The sequence below is a fragment of the Bombina bombina genome, chromosome 10 (genome assembly GCF_027579735.1).
Source record: "Bombina bombina isolate aBomBom1 chromosome 10, aBomBom1.pri, whole genome shotgun sequence".
Taxonomy (NCBI): domain Eukaryota; kingdom Metazoa; phylum Chordata; class Amphibia; order Anura; family Bombinatoridae; genus Bombina; species Bombina bombina.
This window is the reverse complement of record NC_069508.1, coordinates 95,254,324-95,278,310: the sequence shown is the minus strand read 5'-3', so window position 1 is coordinate 95,278,310 and position 23,987 is coordinate 95,254,324. Positions and strand designations below refer to the sequence as shown.

Here is a 23,987-nt window from a genome sequence, read left to right as displayed (position 1 = left end):
ATATGGGACAAGATATAGGTATTGGGGTTAGGCTTGCCAGGTGTCCAGTATTCAACTGGACAGTCAAGTATTTAAGCTGGCTGTCCACAAAAATACAGGACACTTAAAGGGACAGTCTAGTCAAAATTAAACTTTAATGATTCAGATATTATTATTCTTTATTTATAAAGCGCCAACGGATTCTGCAGCGCTGCCCATGGGTACAAAGATAAAAGTGCAACGGAGAAACAATACAATATAAGACACAATTTTACAGACAAATACAGGGGGAATTGAGGGCCCTATTCATGGGAACTTACAATCTAGATAGGGCATGCAATTTTAAACAACTTTCCAATTTACTTTTATCATCAAATTATTTTGCTCTCCATATATTCTTTGTGGAAAGCTAAACCTAGGTAGGCTCATATTCTAATTTCTAAGCCGTTGAACTGCCTCTTACCTCAGTGCATTTTGACAGTTAGACAGCACTAGTTCTTGTGTGTCATATAGATGACATTGTGCTCTGCAGAGGCTTAGAAACAAGGTAATCACAGAGGTAAAAAGTATATTAATATAACCGTGTTCTTATGCAAAACTGGGGAATGGGTAATAAAGGGATTATCTATCTTTTTAAACACTAAAAATTCTGGAGTAGACTCTCTCTTTAAATGTTCAGTTTTTTTAAGTTCTTTAGTGTTCGCTATATGTAACATGACTCATATGCCTAAACGCAATACAAATATGGAACAGTAAGAAGTGAGGGTCAGCCAGGAGTATCAGATCATTTCTGTTAAAGTGTTGCTGGCAGCTTAAGAGGTAAAATTATTGATGGTATGTTACTAGCTGCCAAGAGGTAAAATGACTGTTTAGCTGTGAAAGATATAAATTGTGGGTCAAGAGATGGATTTATGTAGAGCTATAAGGGGGGCAATGTGTGACCCTCATCTTCCATTGTGCCCAATTTACTGACAGATGGTCCAGTATTTTTGTAGGGGACAACTGGCAACCCTAATTGGGGTGCTCCATAGACCTGCCCCCCTAGTTATAATGTTGAATTATCCTTCTCCACTTAAATGTAAATATAAGTTGACTTTATTCAAACTGATGCTACATTATGTCAAGCATTTCATTCCAAAAAGATGGAAGTGGTACCCATGGTGTTGGAGTCTTGTAACCTATACTTTGTTATATAAGTTTTCTAGTTTTAAAGGGACAGTCTACCCAAAACTTTCCTTTAATTTGTTAACAATTATCCATTTTACTTGCTGGAGTATATTAAATTGTTTACAAATAACTCCTTAGCCTTTATATTGACATTTGAAATAGCTGATTTAGCCTGTGGTAACCCTACCTATACTGAAATTTTCTATACGTAGGTATGAGAATAGTTGTTTTTTTCCCCATAGTTGAGAAACTATGGGAAAAAAAACATACAGCAGAACAAATTACACCCCCAGTTGGAGGTGGAAGAGATAATGCTCTAAAAAATGTATTTTCAATTGTTCTTTCTAAGTATTGTACAGAGACAGAGATAAGAAAGCATTTGAGTGATAAGATAACAAGATCTGAATTGTCTGCAAGCTTAGCCTATTTTCTTTTTAATGACACGGTGAGTCCACGGATCATCTAATTACTATTAGGAATATCACTCCTGCCCAGCAGGAGGCGGCAAAGAGCACCACAGTAAAGCTGTTAAATATTACCCCCCTTCCCTCCACCCCCAGTCATTCTCTTTGCCTATGTTGAAAGCAAGGAGGTGATAAAGTTTAGGTGTCTGAAAGAAGATTCTTCAATCAAGATTTTATTATTTTTGAAGTAGAGCAAGTTTGTTCTGCTTCTTCCTGGGGTTTAGCCATAGCCCATGTCAGTCTCTTCAGTAGAGCAGTGGTGGCTTTTAAGCAATTGGGAACTTGTGGGGTATAATCCCCACTGCGCCTCCCAAACAGTGTTGCTGCCCTGTCTGGAAAGTCTGATTAGGATTATTCTGTCTTTCTTTATCTTTCACAGGTCCATGTGAGGAGATGCGCCTCTCAAACTGAGTGAGCTGCCCTGCTGCTGGGCAGTGTCTGTATCAAGGTAAGTGCCTTTTTCTGGGATCAGAGAATATGGCACTTTTACAGTTCTGTATGGGACTTATTTGTTTTCAATCCTTCTTTGGGCTAAGGATTTTGGCAGTTATGCAGGCACTAGGGGTTGAGGAGTTTGTTTTTTTTAGCTGCGGGTATGTGTTACATATGTTATGGCTCAGCTTCGGGTTGTTTCCGGATATGGTGGTGTGCGTTTTTTTGTACTTTTCACATGGAGATAAGTGCTTTTAGTGTGGTTTGTTGCAATCCCTTTTTCATTATGTCAGGGATAATGGTGACCGGACTGGATCAGTTTGTTTTGCCCTTGTTTTGGGGGGTGGGCTTTCTCTGGCGGCAAGTCAGTGTTGCGCACTTCTGGTTTCTCCTGTGCGATCCGATCGTTGCAGCTCTGCTGGCAAGAAAGTGGCAGGTAGGCACTTCAGCAAAGACTGCTGAGGTGAAGAGATTGATAGTGGAGTACACCTAGCGCCTACTAAATAAGACCTCTGGCTTTGATAATTTGACACCTAGTTGTCAAAATGGAAAGATGAAACTAATAAGGTATACCAAAGCGCCAACTATACGAAGGCTGGGTCTGGACCAAATGCAATATTATCAAACGATTACAATAGACAATTTATTGAGTACACAAATAAGTAAAAAACCTGGATCCATGTATAAACAATCAAATTTATACAACAATAATAGCTAAATGAATAGTTGAAACAAATAGTTATGTAACGGATATAGCATTTAAAATTGTGCAAACATTGCTCTTAAAAATATTCCTAAAAAATTCCAAATTTAGTATAAGGCTCACAAGAGAAATTCAATTTTGTGTTTACCACATACACATACACAAATTTATACAGCAAAGATAGCTAAATGAATAGTCAAAACAAATAGTTATGTAGCAGATATGGCATTTAAAATTGTGCAAACATTGCTCTTAAAAAATATTCCTAAAAAATTCCAAATTAAGTATAAGGCTCACAACAAAAATTCAACTTTGTGTTTACCACATACACATAATAGGTGAAATATATTAGTCAGGTATATAATATTATCTAACCAATAATGTTCTCGATCTTATGCCATGCTCCTAAATATTGCCAATAGTTACTAATGTGTAAGGCTCTGAGTTAGACCTTTAACTGTGTGTCTTTAACTGTGTGTTTAACACATACACATTGTCAAGTGAAAAATATTGTGACAGCAATATGCCAATGTAAAAAATGTGTATCAAAAAAAGTTGTGCGCAAAAATTAGTGTACAAAAAATATTGATGGTCAAAAAAAATAGGTTGTTCTTCAAAAAATGTGAATTAAGAACAAAGATTGTGAAAAATGAAAAACCAAAAATTCACAAAAACATTGTGGTGTGTTCAAATAGTGACTTGTATAAATGTAAATAATAGTCCAACCGTTAAAAATAGTCCAACAGTGAAAACTTAATAGAAAAAATAATCCAACAATAAATTATGATAAGTAGTGTGTCTCTTTAAGAAAAAACAGTAATCCTTAAAGTGTTGTGAATCCTAAACAGCAATAGTTATGGGGATTTTCCAAGTGTTTTATGCTGAATAGCAGTGTCAGTACTTGCTAGCCGTTTTCCAACCCAAAATTCTATCTTCTTGGCAAATATTTTGTTATAATCCCTGGATGATCCTTCTGTAAAAGAAAGATATGATGGTGTAGATTGTTTTTAGATCAATAGAAAATGAAATTGTGCTTACCAGTTGACGCGTTTCGGTCACAAAGAGACCTTTATCAAGACTCTGTCTGAGGTTGTGTGTGGCAGCTGCCTTTTTATTTAAAGTGACAGTAGCGTTTTTTTGTTTTATTATATTAAAATGAAATTGACCATTTTTATATAATTTATTGTTTCATTGAATTTAATTTATACCATTTTTATTCTGTTTGAGGTAAAGATGGATCAAGAGGCCCTGCAAGTTGTAACATGTAGCTTGTGCTTTGATTCTAATGTTGAACCACCTTTCTGTTCCTCATGTATTGAGAGAACTTTACAGTACAGGGATAGACTTTTTGTTTCTTAGCCATCATTGTCTAAGGCGGATGCTGTTCAGGAGTCTCCTGAGGAGAAAGTTGCAGCGTATCTAGAACAGGTGTCCCAAGCATTAGCAGCCCCTCCAGCAGTGCCCTGCGCTTCCTCTCACATTACAGTAGGAGTTACTTTACAAGACATTGCTACCCACATATCCTCTGTGGTAACTGATGCACTGTCTGCTTTTCCCATGCTACAGGGAAAGCGTAAGAGGAAATATAAGGAGTCAGTGAGTAAGGTTTCTGACACAGTCACGGCTACTCCGAATGAACCCTCCCAGAAGTCTGAGGAGGAAGATTCTTCGGTGGCATCTGAGGGTGAAATCTCGGACTCAGATAGTATCATTCCTTCTGCTGACGCTGAAGTTGTGTCCTTCAGGTTAAAGCTAGAACACCACTGTTTGTTACTTAAGGAGGTTTTGTCTACCTTGGACGACTCCAACATGACTGTCGTGGTCAATCCTAACAAGTCTAGTAAGTTAAACAAATACTTTGATGTACATTCTATGGTAGAGGTCTTTCCTGTCCCTGACCGGGCTACAGAGATTATTGCTCGGGAATGGGAGAGACCTGGTATTCCCTTTTCTCCATTGTCAATTTTTAAGAAGATGTTTCCAATTGCTGATTCTATCAAGGAGTCTTGGCAGACGGTCCCTAAGGTGGAGGGGGCTATTTCCACCTTGGCTAAGAGAACCACTATTCCCATAGAGGATAGCTGTTCTTTTAAGGATCCGATGGATAAAAAGTTGGAAGGGTTACTAAAAATGATGTATGTTCACCAGGGTTTACAATGGCAACCTGCGGTGTGTATTGCTACCGTCACTATTGCGGCAGCATACTGGTTTGATGCATTGTCTGATTCTATTCAGACAGACACTCCCCTTGACGAGATCCAGGATAGGATCAAGGCCCTTAAGTTGGCCAATTCTTTTATTACGGATGCTTCCCTACAGGTTATTAAGCTGGGAGCAAACATTTCTGGGTTTGCCGTACTGGCCCGCAGAGCCTTAAGGTTGAAATCCTGGTCTGCGGATGTGTCGTCTAAGTCTTAGCTTTTGGCGATTCCCTACAAGGGTAAGACTTTGTTTGGGCTGGGCTTGGCTGAAATTATTTCCGACATTACGGGAGGAAAGAGTCATTTCCTCCCTCAGGATAAGAGGAATAAGCAGAAGGGACGTCAGAGTAATTTTCGTTCCTTTCGAAACTTCAAGGGTAAGCCTTCCTCTCCCTCTACAAAGCAGGAACAGTCCAAGCCTTCCTGGAGGACCAACCAGTCATGGAACAAGCGAAAGCAATCTAAGAAGCCTGCTATTGACTCAAAGTCAGCATAACAGGTCTGCCCCCGATCCGGGACCGGATCTTGTGGGGGCAGACTTTCCTTCTTCGCTCAGGCTTGGGTTCGGGATGTTCAGGATCCCTGGGTGGTGGACATCGTGTACCAGGGATACAAACTAGAGTTCAAGACCTTTCCTACCAGGGGCAGGTTTCTGCTCTCAAGATTATCTGTAGACCAGATAAAGAGAGGCGTTCTTACACAGTGTTCGAGACCTTTCTGACCTGGGAGTGATTGTTCCTGTTCCAATGCAGGAACAGGGTCTGGGATTTTACTCCAATCTGTTCGTGGTTCCAAAAAAAGAGGGAACTTTCAGACCAATTTTAGATCTCAAAAGTCTAAACAAGTTCCTCAGAGTACCGTCCTTTAAGATGGAAACTATTCGATCCATTCTTCCCTTGGTTCAAGTGGGTCAATTAATGACAACAGTAGATTTAAAGGATGCGTACCTGCATGTTCCCATCCAGAGGGATCATCACAAGTTTCTAAGGTTCGCATTTCTAGACAAACACTTCCAGTTTGTGGCTCTTCCATTCGGCCTTGCCACAGCTACCAGAATTTTTTCAAAAGTCCTGGGATCCCTGTTGGCGGTGCTCCGGTTGCAGGGCATTGCAGTGGCGCCTTATCTGGATGACATTCTGGTTCAGGCGCCATTCTTTCAACAAGTGAACTCCCACACGGAGATGTTGTTATCCTTCCTGCACTCTCACGGATGGAAGGTGAATTTGTGAAAGAGTTCCTTAATTCCAGCTACAAGGGTAGTGTTCTTGGAAACCATAATAGATTCCCTATTGATGAAAATATTTCTGACAAAGGTCAGAAAATCAAAGATCTTCGATTCTTGTCTGGCGCTTCAGTCCTCTCCTTGGCTGTCAGTGGCTCAATGTATGGAGGTGATCGGTCTGACCGGTTATGCATGCTCAGACAATGGAACGGGGATTATGCGGATCTGTCTCCGCGATTACATCTGGATCAGGTGACAAGAGATTCTCTTCTTTGGTGGTTGTCTCAGGAACATCTCTCCCAGGGAACCTGCTTCCGCAGACCCACCTGGGTGATTGTGAAAACAGATGCCAGCCTGTTGGGATGGGGAGCAGTCTGGGACTCTCTAAAGGCTCAGGGGATATGGACACGGGAGGAGTCTGTTCTCCCCATAAACATTCTAGAGCTGAGGGCAATCTTCAATGCTCTTCTGGCCTGGCCTCAGTTAGCTTCAGCCCGGTTTATCAGGTTCCAGTTGGACAACATAACTTCAGTGGCTTACATCAACCATCAGGGAGGAACTCGGAGTTCCTCGGCCATGATAGAGGTAGCCAAGATTATTCAGTGGGCGGAGACCCACAACTGCTGTCTATCTGCGATTCACATTCCAGGAGTGGACAATTTGGAAGCGGATTTTCTGAGCAGACAGACCTTTCACCCGGGGGAGTGGGAGCTCCATCCGGAGGTGTTTACCAGCTTGATTCTCAAATGGGGACAACCGGAACTGGATCTCATGGCATCTCGTCAGAATGCCAAACTCCCGAGGTACGAGTCGAGGTCGAGGGATCCTCCGGCTGTACTGATAGATGCTCTGGCGGTCCCTTGGAATTTCAGTCTAGCATACCTATTTCCTCTGTTCGCTCTCCTTCCTCGGGTCATTGCTCGAATCAAACAGGAGAGGGCGTTGGTGATCCTCATCGCTCCGGCGTGGCCTCACAGGATCTGGTATGCAGACCTAGTGGAGATATCATCTCTTCCAACTTGGAGACTTCCATTGAGGAAGGACCTTCTACTTCAAGGGCCCTTCCTTCACCCAAATCTAGTTTATCTGAAGCTCACTGCTTGGAGATTGAACGCTTAATTTTATCTAAGCGTGGTTTTTCGGAGTCGGTCATTGAGACCATGATTCAGGCTCGTAAGCCTGTGACTAGAAAGATTTACCATAAGATATGGTGTAAATATCCTCATTGGTGTGAATCCAGAGGCTACTCTTGGAGTAGAGTTCAGATTCTTAGAATTTTGTCCTTTCTCCAGGAGGGTACCTTGAAGAGTTAAATATCTGCCTTGTCTATTTTGTTGCATAAACGTCTGGCGGATGTACCAGACATGCAATCTTTTTGTCAGGCCTTGGTCAGAATCAGGCCTGTGTTCAAACCTGTTACTCCTCCCTAGAGTCTTAATCTTGTTTTTAAAGTTCTTCAACAGGCTCCGTTTGAGCCTATGCATTCCTTAGATATTAAGTTATTATGTTGGAAAGAAGTTTCTTCTTTCTGCAGAATCTCAGAACTCTTGATGTTGCAGTGTGATTCCCCTTATCTTATTTTTCATTCTGATAAGGTATTTCTGCATACTATGTTGGGGTTCCTTCCTAAGGTGGTTTCAGATAGGAACATTAATCAAGAAATTGTTGTTCCTCCTTTGTGTCCTAACCCTTCTTCTCATAAGGAGTGTCTGCTACACAACCTAGATGTGGTGAGTGCGTTGAAATACTACAGGCGACTAAGGATTTTCGCCAGTCGTCATCTCATTCTTCGAGGGCTGTTTCCTCTTCCTGGGCATTCAAAAATTAAGCTTCTGTGGAACAGATTTGCAAGGCTGCAACTTGGTCCTCTCTACACACTTTTTTGCAAATTCTATAAATTTGATACTTTTGCCTCGGCTGAGGCTTCTTTTGGGAGAAAGGTTCTTCAAGCAGTGGTGCCTTACTTTTAGGTTCCCTGTCTTGTCCCTCATCTGTGTCCTCTAGCTTGGGTATTGATTCCCAATACTAATTAGATGATCCGTGGTCTCACCGTGTCATTAGAAAGAAAAAAAAAATTATGCTTACCTGATAAATTTATTTCCTTCTTGACACAGTGAGTCCACGGCCCGCCCTGTTTTTTAAGACAGGTTTTTGTCGTATTATAAACCTCAGGCACCTCTGCACCTTGTTACTTCCTTTCTTTCCTTTACTTCGGTTGAATGACTGGGGGTGGAGGGAAGGGAGGTGAGATTTAACAGCTTTGCTGTGGTGCTCTTTGCTGCCTCCTGCTGGGCAGGAGTGATATTCCCAATAGTAATTAGATGATCCGTGGACTCACCGTGTCAAGAAATAAATAAATGTATCAGGTAAGCATAAATTTTGTTTTTATGGGCTGTGGTTTCAAAGAGCTAATTCAGCTATTTTATTTTGCAAAAAGAAGAACAAATGAGCAGTTTCTAATATATTTAATACGTTGCAGCTGATATAACAAGTCATGGGAAACGCATTCAGGGAAAAACGATTCAACAGTGAACTGTCCCTTTTAATGAGCTGGGAAAAGAGATATTTGCTTAAAGGGACAGTCTAGTCCAAAATAAACTTTCATTATTCAGATAGGGCATGTCATTTTAAACAACATACCAATTTACTTTTATCGCCAATTTTGCTTTGTTCTCTTGATATTCTTATTTGAAAGCTAAGGAGGTTTATATTCTAATTTCTTAGACCTTGAAGGCCGCCTCTTATATGAATGCATTTTGACAGTTTTTCACCACCAGATGGCATTAGTTCATCTGTGCCATATAGATAACATTAAGCTCACGCATGTGGAGTCACCTAGGAGTCAGAACTGATTGGCTAAATTGCATGTCTGTTAAAATAAGTGAAATAAGGGGGCAGTCTGCAGAGGCATAGATACAAGGTAATCAGAGAGGTAAAAAGTGTATTATTATAACTGTTGGTTATGCAAAACTAGTGAATGGGTAATAAAGGGATTATCTATATTTTAAAACAATACAAATTCTGGTGTAGACTGTCCCTTTAATGGTAAAATACTTCTTGAACAGTAAGCCACACAAACCCATTATTAAAGGGACACTAGCATTAAAATGAAACTTTCATGATTTAGATAGATTAAATTGGAAAGTCTCACTTTCATTATCAAACTGTGCAGTCTTTTTATATGCACAATTTCTGAGGCAACAGCTCCTAATGAGTATGTGCAAGAGTTCACAGTGTATATGAATATGAGTCAGTTATTGGCTGTCACATGATACAGGGGGTGACAAATTGGAGTAATTTTTGTCAGAAAAATCTGCTCAGTTACAATTTAAATTTAAAACTTGTTGATAATGCAGTTGTACTGTATTTAAAGCGACAGTCTAGTCAAAATTAAGCTTTCATGATTCAGATAGGACATGTAATTATAAACAACTTTCCAATTTACTTTTATCATCAAATTTGCTTTGTTCTCTTGGTATTCTTTATTGAAAGCTAAATCTAGGTAGGCTCATGTGCTAATTGTTAAGCCCTTGAGGGTTACCTCTTATCTCACACAGTTTTTCACAGCACAACAGTGCTAGTTCATGTGTGCTATATAGATAAGATTGTGCTCACTCCCATGGAGTTATTTATGAGTCAGCATTGATTGGCTAAAATTCAAGTCTGTCAAAATAACTGAAAATAAGGGGACAGTCTGCAGAGGATTAGATAAAAGGTAATCACGGAGGTAAAAATATATTTCTATAACAGTGTTGGTTATGCAAGACTGGGAAATGAGTAATAAAGGGATTATCTATATTTCAAAAAAATAAAAATTCTGTAGTAGTCTGACCCTTTAATGGTCCTTTAAAGGGATACTTAACCCAATTTTTTTTCTTTAATGATTCAGATAGAGCAGCAATTTTAAGCAACTTTCTAATTTGCTCCTATTATCAATGTTTCTTCATTCTCTTGCTATTTTTATTTGAAAAAGAAGGCATCTAAGCTAAGGAGCCAGCCCATTTTTGGTTCAGACCCTGGACAGCACTTGTTTATTGGTGTGTGAATTTATCCACCAATCAACAAAAATGGTCCGGCTTCTAAACTTACATTCTTGCTTTTCAAATAAAGATACCAAGAGAATGAAGAAAAATGATAATAGAAGTAAATATAAAATATTAAAAGAAAGTTGCTTAAAATTGCATGCTCTATCTGAATCATGAAAGAAATTTTTTTGGTTCAGTGTCCCTTTAATTAAAGTTTGATTCTTTTTATAGAGTTGTTCAATGTGTGGTTTTAAAGGAATTGCTTCCCTGTCTGTTTTATCATCTATGAATCATAGCTATCTTTTTTTTTTTTTCATTACTCTCTCTTTTTGTAAGATCAATACTCAGGGACAGTATCCGTTTGTAATTCTTCTTGCCCAGGTGACTTTGCACTTGGGTAAATATTTTGTTAGCTTAGACATACCACCTATTTTGTTTACCTTTTTGTGTATACAATGATACTCTATCTCTGTTTATAAAGTTTAGTCTGTTGTCTGTTTATGTTTTCTTTATTTTTCTTGTTTTATTGACTAGGTGACCTTGTTTGTCGTGCATTTATAATTTACTTTCTTCTGAGTTTCTTGATATTGACATACTTTGTTTATGAGACGTGAGACTTGTTTATATTGTTGTTTCCTGATATTTGAAAAAATGTAATAAAAACTTTCATTTGAAAAAAACAAACTGGAAAACTAAGTGACTCGGCGGCACAGGTGGTAGATTAGGGTTACACGATTGGCTCCTGTCAAAAATTCTTCCTTAGGATCCACTTTTAACACCCATATATATTTTTCACAGTTGAGCAGTAATTGTTTCCCCTTGGCTGCCTTAAAACACAAATCAGTTGTTTTACTTCTTTGACTGCACGTAGCAGACAATTGGGATTTGACCCTCTAATTTCAGTAGCACACACAGAGCAACAAAGCTTTACATTCCTGCTTTTTAAATAAAGATAGAAAGAGAACAAAGACATATTGATAATAGGAGTAAATTAGAAAGTTGTTTAAAATTGCACGCTCTATCTGAATAATGAAAGAGAAAATTTGGGTTTAGTGTCCCTTTAAATAAATTTGTCCCCTTTACAAATGTATATAGAAATACAGGTCAAGTCATAAAGCAAGGTTATTTATAAGAGAATTTCAATGCAAACTATAGCTATAAAATGCTATACACATACACACCACTTGTATTTGCCAGCCATCACAAGCAACATATGCAATTGTTCACAATGTTTTCTGGTATCTAGTGGGTTAATACAAACACAGCCTGCAACTGCTCACTATGTGGCTGCCAATAACAATTTGCCTAAAGCAAGGGGAGGGCTCACAGCCTCACAAAGTACTGCCGGTGTCTTAAATTAATATGTCTACCATTGGAATTTCACTACCTCGTCACTTCCGGTGAAGTGTCTTAAATTAATATGTCTACCATTGGAATTTCACTACCGCGTCACTTCCGGTGAAGTGTCTTAAATTAATATGTCTACCATTGGAATTTCACTACCGCGTCACTTCCGGTGAAGTGTCTTAAATTAATATGTCTACCATTGGAATTTCACTACCGCGTCACTTCCGGTGAAGTGTCTTAAATTAATATGTCTACCATTGGAATTTCACTACCGCGTCACTTCCGGTGACGTGTAGTCAGCTTCTGGAGGGTTGTGGCGCTCTCTGCGCATGTTTAAGGCACAATAAACAGCGCTCACTGGAGGCCCAACCTCCTACAAACAGCTGACAACTTACTTTAGAACGCCGGTGTTCTAAAGTAAGTTGTCTACCGCGTAGGAATTACCGCCCGATCGCTCTCTGTCCTCTCCATAACACAGATTTCATTTTGCAATCATTTTGAAATAGGAACTAAATACAGCAAGTAAAAACTTTTTCGCTGTTCTATACCTTTATAGCAATATCTCAAATTAGTAAACGCTGTACCGTGCTGTATTTTTGTGTATTATATTTTTGTGTTTTCTGAATGATCATTTCCTAAAGCCTCCATTAGACATTGGTGGAAGCAAGAAGTCAGATAATTCATAACGAGGTAAAAACGACTGAGGATTATATTGGAGGCTTTAGGAAATGATCATTCAGAAAACACAAAAATACAGCACAGTACAGCGTTGACTAATTTGCGATATTGCTATAAAGGTATAGAACGGCAAAAAAAGAAATAAATACAGCAAGTAAAAACTATTTCAAAAGTATTGCAAAATAAAATCTATGTTATGGAGAGAAGGACAGAACGATCAGGCGCCAATTCCTACGCGGTACACAACTTACTTTACAACACCGATGTTCTCAAGTAAGTTGTCAGCTATTCTGCCTTAAACAGCTGTTTGTAGGAGGTTGGGACTCTAGCGCATGAGCAGTGAGTGCCACAAACCTCCAGCAGCTGATTAAAGTCACCGGAAGTGACGCGGTAGTCACATTCCTACGCGGTAGACAACTAGCTTTAGAACACCGGCAGCTCAGCTAAAGTGAGTGACTGAGGAGGGAGCAACTGTCACACTGCCCTCTAGTTCAGTGCTCTCTTGCTGCATGGGAGGGAAGTATGGAGAAAAGTAATGAGCGTTACTACCAAACATATCAGCCAGGCAGATAAAGTCAAGTGAATAACTGTACATGCAGCTGAAGTGGGAGCCCATATTGCTTGGCTGCTGTCTGCAGTTCCTTCACCTCACAATTCAGCTGAACAAGGCATTCATTAAACACAGCAGGAATCCCTGCATAATGGTGCGTCTGGATTCCTCTGTTCCACCCCCCTGCTCACGCCTATGAATATTAAACTATATGACTGTGCTTGGAGGAAGCCAATGGGCTGGGCTACTATATGCCACCAACACCTGTTTAATCTGAGAAAAAAGGGCATATTTCCCTATGCTCCTGTGCGAGGCCCCATCATGAGGGAGGTCTTAGGCGATTGCTTATTTGGCCTAATAATAGAGCCGCCTCTGTCTTTTTAACCGCTTCTGCAAGCCTCATGCAATACAGAGCTAGCCCCCTAGTTTCAGCAACTTAGTGCATAAGGTTAAAGGGAAAGTAAACACCTTGAGATTTTCATAGAAAATGTTTAGTTATACGTAATAAGACAACTTTGCAATATACTTTCAGTATTTATTTTGCCGGTTCTATTAACTTTGGAAATTGTGTCTTTTTAAATTCCCAGAGCTGGAAATGCACCCTGTTGACTTCTCAAAGCTAACACTGCTACATATTTTCCCCTAATTGTCTTTAACAGATAAGAATTGCAAAGTAATTCACTTTATACTACCTTAACCCTGAGCCAATTTTTTTTTTTTTGCTACCCACATTTAAAGAGACACTCAATCAAAATTAATCTTTCATTATTCAGATAGAGCATGCCATTTTAAATAACTTTCCAATTTACTTCTATTAACTAAATGTTCACAGTCTTTTTATATTTAAACTTTTTGAGTCACCAGCTCCTACTGAGCATGTGCAAGAATAAGTGTGTATGCATTTGTGAATGGCTGATGGCTGTCACATGGTACGTGTATGCATTTGTGATTGGCTGATGGCTGTCACATGGTACAGGGGGAGTGAAAAAAACATAACTTAAAATTCTAAGAAAAAAAAATCTACTACTCATTTAAAGTTCAGACTAAGTGCTATTGCATTGTCTTGTTATCTTGCATTTGTTGATTATGCAAATCTGCTGTGTTGACTGGTCCTTTAAACCCTATTGTAAGTCAAATGTCAGTGAGGGACCCACATACATTATATATTGTTTTCTTCAGCAAGCCCAGCATATTCACAATATACTATTATTTTTTTTATAATTCATGGCATGTGAGATAGCTGCAGCAAAAACTGTATAAAAAAAAAAAGAATTTATCATTTTCACTTAGACTTTAGTAAATAATATTGAAAATGGCCAAGAGAACACTGCTGTTATTGTGATCACCTTGCTAAATTGGCATCATGGGTAGTAACATGTGAAATAGGGGCTCATACAGGCTTTTGGGGGTTATAATATAGATTAGAGAGGCCCCAATGCGCAGTACAAAAAAAAAAGTACTTTTTTTGCAAAGTGTATACTGTTACCAGTGATCACCTGACTATACAGACAAAATTCTTTTTTTGTCTGCTAGATAATAAACTTTATTAGGGCTCTCTAGAGATACCAGATTTTTTATTGTACATATAATGATCCAATCCCAAGCAATTCCCATGATAATTTAAAAGAGCAGGTCAATTCTCTTTCAAATGAGAGGTCTTGGAGGTTTGTTGCTGCTAAGGGAGCTGAGATTGAGGGGTTTGAAGAACCTCCCCCTTTCCAGCTCCCTCGCAGCTACACAAAGCTTCCCGGTTTTGCCCCCTTTGTGATGTCACCACATGCATACGTGGTGACATCACCAGCACTGACATGGAGCCTGGAAGTGCTGCTACTAGGCCACCAACCTGTAGTGTGGGGGATCGCCAAAAACAGAGTTTAATCTGCAATCCCCCCTGCATGATGAAAAGGGCTTGTTTTTGGCCCTCAGGCCGCAATGTGCGTACAGTAAAAACTGTTTTTCCCTAAATATGTTTTCAGCTGCAGAGTATAAAATGTATGGGGTGGGGTTCTTTGGGTTCGTTTTTGTGTATGAAATAGCTGATTATGGCCCAAATTATGAGTGGAGCGCAAATGTTTGCGTTTCAAGCGATAAGGGGTTTATCGCAAGTGTTTATACTCGTCGTGCTTGCCGCTGTTTTTACGAGTTGAAAGTAAACACGATCACTTGAGCACAATCACAATTTACACTAGAATGATTACGACGTCCTGAGAGCTCTGGCTAACTTTAACAAAACTTAAAAGTTGCACAAAACACATAAAAAAATCTGTGTATATTTGTATTTATGTATTTATATGTGTAGATTTGTATTTATATGTGTATATTTGTATTTATGTATTTATATGTGTATATTTGTATTTATATGTGTATATTTGTATTTATATGTGTATATTTGTATTTATTTATTTATATGTGTAGATTTGTATTTATATGTGTATATTTGTATTTATGTATTTATATGTGTATATTTGTATTTATATGTGTAGATTTGTATTTATATGTGTATATTTGTATTTATGTATTTATATGTGTATATTTGTATTTATGTATTTATATGTGTATACATATATACACATATAAATACATATAAACAAAGGTAAGAAAACACAAGCGCTAAAAGTCGTATAATTCCAAATGAAAACCAAATTGTGCCAGTAAATTTCTCTATAAAATGAGCATTATCATAAATATAAATACATATAAGCAACTTTAAATCCGTAAAATCAAATAAGCTGTAGCTTCAGCTGATAAAGTGTACCCCTTACACTGTTAGATGTATAAAACAAGCAAGAAAAATCACAGTAAAGCACACAGAACAATTGTCTAAAAATCAGTAAATGTCTTTCAGTTAAAAGATCCCAATGTGTAATCCTCAATGTGCTTATTTCTCTATCAGAAAAAACTTGGCCAGTAGTCTTCTTTTACCGGCGTCAAATGGAAGGATAGGAAATATCCCAGAACAGAGTGAGTTTATTAAATGAGGTAAGCAGTACTCACGGTAGACAGGGTAGTCCTTCACAGCAATAAGATGAAGGCAGAGAATGGTCAAGACAGGCAGAGGCAATCCAGCAGTATAACAATTCAGGGGTAAACCAATAGAATGGTCAGGAACAGGCAGGTGTCAGCAACAAAGGAAATCCAGCAGTAAAACAGTTCAGGGGTAAACAAATATAGAATGGTCAGGAACAGGCAGGTGTCAGCATCAAAGAAAATCCAGCAGCATAACAGTTCAGGGGTAAACCAATAGAATGGTCAGAAAGGCAGAGTTCAGCAATGATAAGGCAATCCAGCAATACAAGGGTTAAGCAGGCAGAGTGGTCAGACAGGCAGAGTTCAGTAACGATATGGCCATCCAGCAGTAAAAGGGTTAAGCAGGCAGAGTGGTCAGACAGGCAGAGTTCAGTAACGATATGGCAATCCAGCAGTACAAGGGTTAAGCAAGCAGAGTAGTCAGACAGGCAGAGTTCAGTAAAGATATGGCAACCCAGCAATATAAGAAATACAGCACCCAGGAGCACACACAGTAACACCTATAATTAGGCAGTGTAGTAAGGGAAATAGAGTTTTACATAGGCGCAGATTGGTGCCAAGGAGGACACACAGGTGCAATCAGGAGCGGCATCCAGGAGAGAGAGACAGCGTGTGGCGATGACGTCATCGCCGCACGCTCTGAACCACCGCCGCATCTATGGCAACGACCATAGCAACAAGTCAAGACTGCCGCGTCTATTCTTTTAACTGTCGTATTCCCAGCTTTGTTTATGAAACCGAGTTGAGTCACACTGAGACAACTAGCAATTACTCATGCAACAAGACGAGACCAGGAGGAGTTCTAAGGGTGGAATACTCTCCCTGTTACTCTCCAGGATTGAACATTTTACTTACCTCATAGGATTGAGGTAAAGTCTGGTGAGCACATTTGTTTTTAACTCAATTCACCATTTATTCGGATCACAGCACATTGTGGACTACACATTGTGATCTTTTAACTGAAAGACATTTACTGATTTATAGACAATTGTTCTGTGCGCTTTACTGTGATTTTTCTTGCTTGTTTTATATAAATACATATGTACACATATAAAGAAGTGTATTGGAGCCCTTTGCAGTTACGTAAATGAAGACATGTAAAAACGTATTTCTGCAATATTCATCCTATATAATAAAAGGACAGGTATGTTTGTCCGCAGCTGTCATGCGCAGTAGCGACTGCGTGTGACAAACATACCTGGCCATTGACACTGTAACTGAGGATCAGACACCAGAGTGGGTGGACGTGATCGGTTGTGGAGGCATGACTGAGGGCTTGGCCATGCGGGAGCGGACGTGATGGGGGTGTGACCGGGCGGGAGTGGGCACAGCAGGGGCGTGACCAGACGGGAACATGGGCGGGTGGGTGCACTGCCCTGCAGAAAATGGCCCATGTACACGGGCTTTAGGGCTAGTATTTAATAAAATGTTATACTGTGTTTGTCTTGTAAGTATTTCAATTTCCAATGCACATAGCAGAATATGGTCTAAGTATATATATATATATATATATATATATATATATATATATATATATATATATATAACAACAATTAAAATTGTGGGGAGGCAAAAAGTGAATTTAAAATCCTCCACTAAATACAAAATGTAGAGAAAATAACTCATTGTGTAACCCATTTACAAATTTAGACAAGTCAGAAGACTTGCTTTTCCCACAGAAACTCTATGAATACATTGTTTCCAATGCAGCAAAGGATTCTGGGTAAGATATGCAAATGAGGTTCACAATGACTCACTTTTTTACTTTTAGCCTGCTTTTTAAGGCAGACTTCCATTTACGCCATAGCATTGCCGTATTACACAGCTTTTAAGCTTAGCTAGGGTTAGTACAGTGATTCAGACCAATCCCAGGACAGCTGTTTCGTGCTTTTTGCCACTCATCAGCTGGGAGTAGGTTGAATCACTGCTGGGTAAAGTTGATTTCTGGGCAAAATACAACAACAGTTAAAATTGTGGGGAGGCGAAAATTGAGTTTAAAATCATCCACTAAATACAAAAAGTAGGGAAAATAATTTATTGTGTAACCCATTTACAAATCTAGACAAGTCAGAAGTCTTGCTATTCCCACAAAAAAAGGATTCTTTTACTTTTAGCCTGTTTTTTAAGGCAGACTTCCCTTTACGCCATAACATCGCCGTATTACACAGCATTTAAGACTTGTGGACTTTTTATTATTTTTTGCTATTAATAAAGGTGTGATTATTTTTGCACTTCTTGTCTCAGTCTGATTCCTGGCACCCTGACATTACGCAAGGGCCATGAATCCTGATGGTGATAATAACCCACCTTTACCTACCATCATTTCCAGGATGGATGAACAGGATCACTGCTTGGATCAATTTACACTAGCCCTGCAAACCCTGCTGACTCGCACTGCACATTTGGACCAGAGTGTCCCACAAGTTATGGCTGCTCCTGTTTCCACTGCTGCACCTAGTCCTACCAAGAGCATGTCCGGTTCTGCACCTCTACCTCAGCGATATGGAGACGATCCTATTCAATGCAGAGGGTTTTTGAACCAGGTGGGCATTTACTTTGAGACGTTACCTCAGGCGTTTCCCTCTGCTCTGAAAGAGCTAAGGTGGGATTTCTCATCTTGTTACCCTCTGACACAGCTCTTGCCTGGGCTAATCCCTTGTGGGAGACTAATAAACCTGTAAATAAATTTGATTTCAAATTACCCTGAATTTGTTGATGTTCTGGCTAGCTCCTCCTATGCTGCTAAACGACTCATGTCCATTCAGCAAGGTACAAGATCTGTTGCTCAGTATGCCATTTAGTTCCGTACGCTTGCCGCAGAGGTAGGTTGGAACAATGAAGCCCTTGTTGCCACCTTCTTTCATGGGCTCTCTGATGCGATTAAAGACGAAGTTGCTGCCAGAGATTTACGAGAGGATCTCGAAGTATTGGTGTCTTTTTTAATCCTAATTGACATCAGATTAAGTGAGAGGCCCTCTTTCAAGGAGCACTTGCGAAAGCCTCCTGTTACGTTGTCTCCTACCTGTTCATTCCCACCCATGCCTCCCTCTCCTCCCATGCCTCCTGGTCCCGAGTCACCAGGTACTGCTGAGCCAATGCAGTTGGGATTCATGCATCTCTCCGTGGCGGAGAGGGCCTTTAGGAGGAGGGAGGGGCTCTGCCTCTATTGTGGGTTACAGGGCCACCTTTTAAAGTCTTGTCCTACACGGCCGGACTTGTTTTGTCATGTTCTGGAAAAGGTAAAAAAACAGAGGCGCCACCATGGCCTAGTACCACCAAAACATGTGTATATAGATATACAGGTAGATGTGGATACTCGCAAACAGAAAGCACCCAACGGTGCTAGTGGAGCAGGCTGGAGCTTCACAGTAGTCCTGCTCACTGATTATCCTCAGCGTAGATACAATCAGAGTTCCTTGGAAAGGCCTATGGTCTTGTGCCTAGGAGAGCAGGAGAGGCAAACCAACATGGCCCAATATCATTTAAACAAGGGAAAGTGTAACCATAAGATTATACTTACAGGATATCAAGCACCTACAGGTACAATCTCAGCAAACTGGGACCAAACCGTCGCCCAGTAGACTATAGACACTGGGCAATCCACAGCAACCAGCAAGAAAATGGTGCAGTATTCACAAAATGTGATATATCACAACAGCAAGTGTTCTGTGTTTCTATGATTGGACAACCAATTAAGGCTCACACCTATGTGTGTTCACAATTAATGAGTTGATACCAACTCATTAATTGTGAACACACATCTACCTGTATATCTATATACACATGTTTTGGTGGTACTAGGCCATGATGGCGCCTCTGTTTTTTACCTTTTCCAGATTATGAATACCAGGATAGCCGTCCTTTGACAGAGTGCTGCCTCCTCATTGGGATCATCTTGTTATATTGGTTTTATGGACTTTATTTCTTTTACTGTGTTTTTTTTTTCTGACATTGATATTTATATGTTTTTATATTGTGTTGCTTGTTATGATTTTGTGTTGCATTTTTTATCTATGTAGGAAAATTCTGATTGGCTGATGGAATCAGCCAATCAGAATCAAGTTCAATCCGATTGGCTGATCCAATCAGCCAATCAGATTGAGCTCGCATTCTATTGGCTGTTCCGATCAGCCAATAGAATGCGAGCTCAATCTGATTGGCTGATCGAATACTAGAATTAAGGGAATTAATTTGTATTACTATCAGCAATAGCAGTTTATAGCAAAATGTTTGGTTTAGTGCACTTGACCATGAATCATTGATGTTTTCATGAATTATAAATAGCTTTGCTTCTGTGTTTTGTTTAACACACCCATGATAATGAAGACTATTTATTTTTATATATATATAGAACACTTTTTATTAATAAAAAAACAAATATATTATATTTAATGTGTGTGTGTGTATATTTACAGTTGTGCTCATAATTGTACATACCCTGGCAGAATTTATGATTTCTTGGCCATTTTTCAGAGAATATGAATGATAACACGAAAACTTTTCTTTCACTCATGGTTAGTGTTTGGCTGAGGCCATTTATTATCAATCAACTGTGTACTCTTTTTAATTCATAATGACAACATAAACTACCCAAATGACCCTGATCAAAAGTTTACATACCCTGGTGATTTTGGCCTGATAACATGTACACACGTTGACACAAAGGGGTTTGAATGTCTATTAAAGGTAACCATCCTCACCTGTGATCTGTTTGCTTGTAATTAGTGTGTGTGTGTGTATCAAAGGTCAATGAGTTTCTGGACTCCAGACAGATCCTTGCATCTTTCATCCAGTGCTGCACTGACGTTTCTGGATTCTGAGTTATGGGGAAAGAAAAAGAATTGTCAAAGGATCTGTGGGAAAAAAGGTAGTTGAACTGTATAAAACAGGAAAGGGATATAAAAAGATATCCAAGGAATTGAGAATGCAAAGCAGCAGTGTTCAAACTCTAATCAAGAAGTGGAAAATGAGGTGTTCTGTTTGATAACATACTGCATTCATCTTGCCATCAATTCTGACCAAATTTCCTGTGCCTTTGTAGCTCACACATCCCCAAAACATCAGCGATCCACCTCCGTGTTTTACAGTAGGAATGGTGTACCATTCATCATAGGCCTTGTTGACTCCTCTCCAAATGTAGCATTTATGGTTGTGGCCAAAAAGCTCAATTTTGGTCTCATCACTCCAAATGACTTTGTGCCAGAAGGTTTGAGGCTTGTCTCTGTGCTGTTTGGCATATTGTAAACGGGATACTTTGTGGCATTTGCGTAGTAATGTCTTTCTTCTGGCGACTTAACCATGCAGCCCATCATTCTTCAAGTGCCTCCTTATTGTGCATCTTGAAACAGCCACACCACATGTCCTGTATTTCTGAAGTTATTTGTGGGTTTGTCTTTGCATCCAGAACAATTTTCCTGGCAGTTGTGGCTGAAATTTTAGTTGGTCTACCTGACCGTGGTTTGGTCTCAACAGAACCCCTCATTTTCCACTTCTTTATTAGAGTTTGAATACTGCTGATTTGCATTTTCAATTCCTTGGATATCTTTTTATATCCGTTTCCTGTTTTATACAGTTCAACTTTCTTTTCCTGCAGATCCTTTGACAATTCTTTTGCTTTCCCCATGACTCAGAATCCAGAATCGTCAGTGCAGCACTGGATGAAAGATGCAAGGGTCTGTCAGGAGTCCAGAAACTCATTGACCTTTTATACACACACACTAATAACAAGCAAACAGATCACAGGTGAGGATGGTTACCTTCAAACCCCTTTTTGTCAACTTGTGTGCATGTTATCAGGCTAAAATCACCAGGGTATGTAAACTTTTGATCAGGGTCCTTTTGGTTATTTTCAGTTGTCATTATGTTTTTAAAAGAGTAAACACAGTTGATTGATAATAAATGGCTTCAGCCAAACATTAACCATGAGTGAAAGAAAAGTTTTTGTGTAATCATTCATATTCTCTTAAAAATGGCCAAGAAATCATAAATTCTGCCAGGGTATGTAAACTTATAAGCACAACTGTATGTGTGTGTGTATATATATATATATATATATATATATATATATATATATATATATGTATATGTGTGTGTGTGTATATGTATGTGTGTATATATATATATATATATATATATATATATATATATATATATATATATATGTATTGTGTGTGTGTATGTATGTATGTGTGTATATATATATATATGTGTATATGTATATATATATATGTATATATGTATGTGTATATGTATATATATATATATGTATATATATATGTATATATGTATGTGTATATATATATATATATATATATATATGTATATATATATATATATATATATATATATATATATATATATGTATATATATATATATATATGTATATATATATATATATATATGTATATATATATATATATGTATATATATATATACAACAACATTTAAAATTAGGGGGAGGTAAAATGTGAGTTTAAAATCCTCCACTACGCACAAAATATAGAGAAAATAACTCATTGTGTAGTTCATTAACAAATCTAGACAGGCCAGAAGGCTTTTTTTTCCCCACAGAAAACCTCTGAATTACATTGTTTCCAATGCAGCAAAGGATTCTGGGTAATATATGCAAATTAGATTCACAATGACACAACTTTTTACTTCATGTTTGAATCAATGCTGGGTGAAGTTGTGTTAGTTTTAAATGTTGTTGTATTTTGCCCGAAAGCAGTGATTCAAACCTACTCCCAGCTGATGAGTGGCAAAAACCACAAAACAGTCTGTCCTAGGATGGTTATGAATCACTGCACTAACCCTAGCTAACCCTAGCTAAGCTTATAAGCTGTGTGAACAGCGATGCTTTGGCGTAAAGGGAATCTGCTAAAAAGCAGACTTGAAATAAAAAGGTGTGCCATTGTAAACCTTATTTGCATATCTTACCCAGAATCATTTGCTGCATTGGAAACAATGTAATTCAGAGGTTTTCTATGGGAAAAACAATATTTTATGTATGTATGTATGTATATATATATATGTGTATATATATATATATATATATATATATACATACACATATTTGTGTGCGTATACTATGATACTGTACATATATATGACATAGTTACTGACATGTAAGGGTTAAAATTTGTATGTATAAATTTGAAGCTGTGGGGGGTGTTAACCCTGATGAAGTGCCATTGTCTCAGGCATGAAATGCGTACGTTTTTCAGAGACAAATTACGTGAAAATGGTTAAAAAAAAAAATCCACTACACATAACTAAACATTTATATTACAATCTCAAAGTATTTAATGTCCTTTTAACCTCTAAAAATGTGTTAAACACATTTTAAGACTGTGGGAGCGACAAGCATTGCAGCTCTCAAGCAGAACACTGTGATTGACGGTTGTGTGATCACTGCTCCTGATAGACTGGCGGTTTCCTGTTCTGGCGCTGCATTACTTGCGGCTTAGTTATCTACGGTCAGTAATGCAAAAATTAAATGCTTTCATTAATGTCCATTTAAACACATTTCTACGCTTCTGAGTTTGACTCCTTTATTCGGAAATCAAACCAATCCTTTGGGAAATTTTGAAAGTTTCCTTTTTTTTTTTTTTTTTAATTGAACAAGGAAAGTATTTATTTGTGACCTAAAGATACTTTAGCCCTACATTTCTAAATACATGTCCGGGAGCAAAGTGATGTAACCGTATTAATAGTTCAATCTAATACAATATGGTTAGTTATGGTAACAAATTATTATTTGGTCTAAATTATTCAACTTATGCTTTTATCTTTTAGCTTGTTTTATTCGGACTCAGTAACCAGCTGGTAGTTGCTTTTAAAGAAGAGAACACTATAGCCTTCAAGCACCTGTTCCTGAAAGATTATAGGGATGGGAAGGACGACACTTACGCAGTCTACAGACGGGAAGAGGTTTATGATCATCTCTCCTTTGCAATTAACCGGGTAAGGAAAAAAAGGTATTGGTATTTTAAGTTTTAAGCTATATCCTATGGTATATGTATTTTCCAAAAACTTAAAGGGACCTAAAATCCAAAATCTTTCTTTCATGATTCAGATAGAACATACAATTTTAAACAACTTTCTAATCTACTTCTATTATCAAATTTTCTTTGTTTTCTTTTTATCCTTTGGGGAAAAGCAGGACGGTAAGTTCAGGAGTGTGCACGTGTCT

General features: G+C 38.5%; 1 protein-coding gene across 1 annotated transcript in view; it reads left to right on the top strand.

Moving 5' to 3' along the window:
* Positions 1 to 23,987, top strand: part of LOC128640817 (mucolipin-3) — a 172,905-nt gene that overhangs the window by 26,786 nt on the left and 122,132 nt on the right. The window contains exon 2 of the mRNA XM_053693242.1: positions 23,591 to 23,758. Coding sequence (XP_053549217.1) covers positions 23,591 to 23,758 — 168 coding nt within the window. The remainder of the gene's footprint in view (positions 1 to 23,590; positions 23,759 to 23,987) is intronic.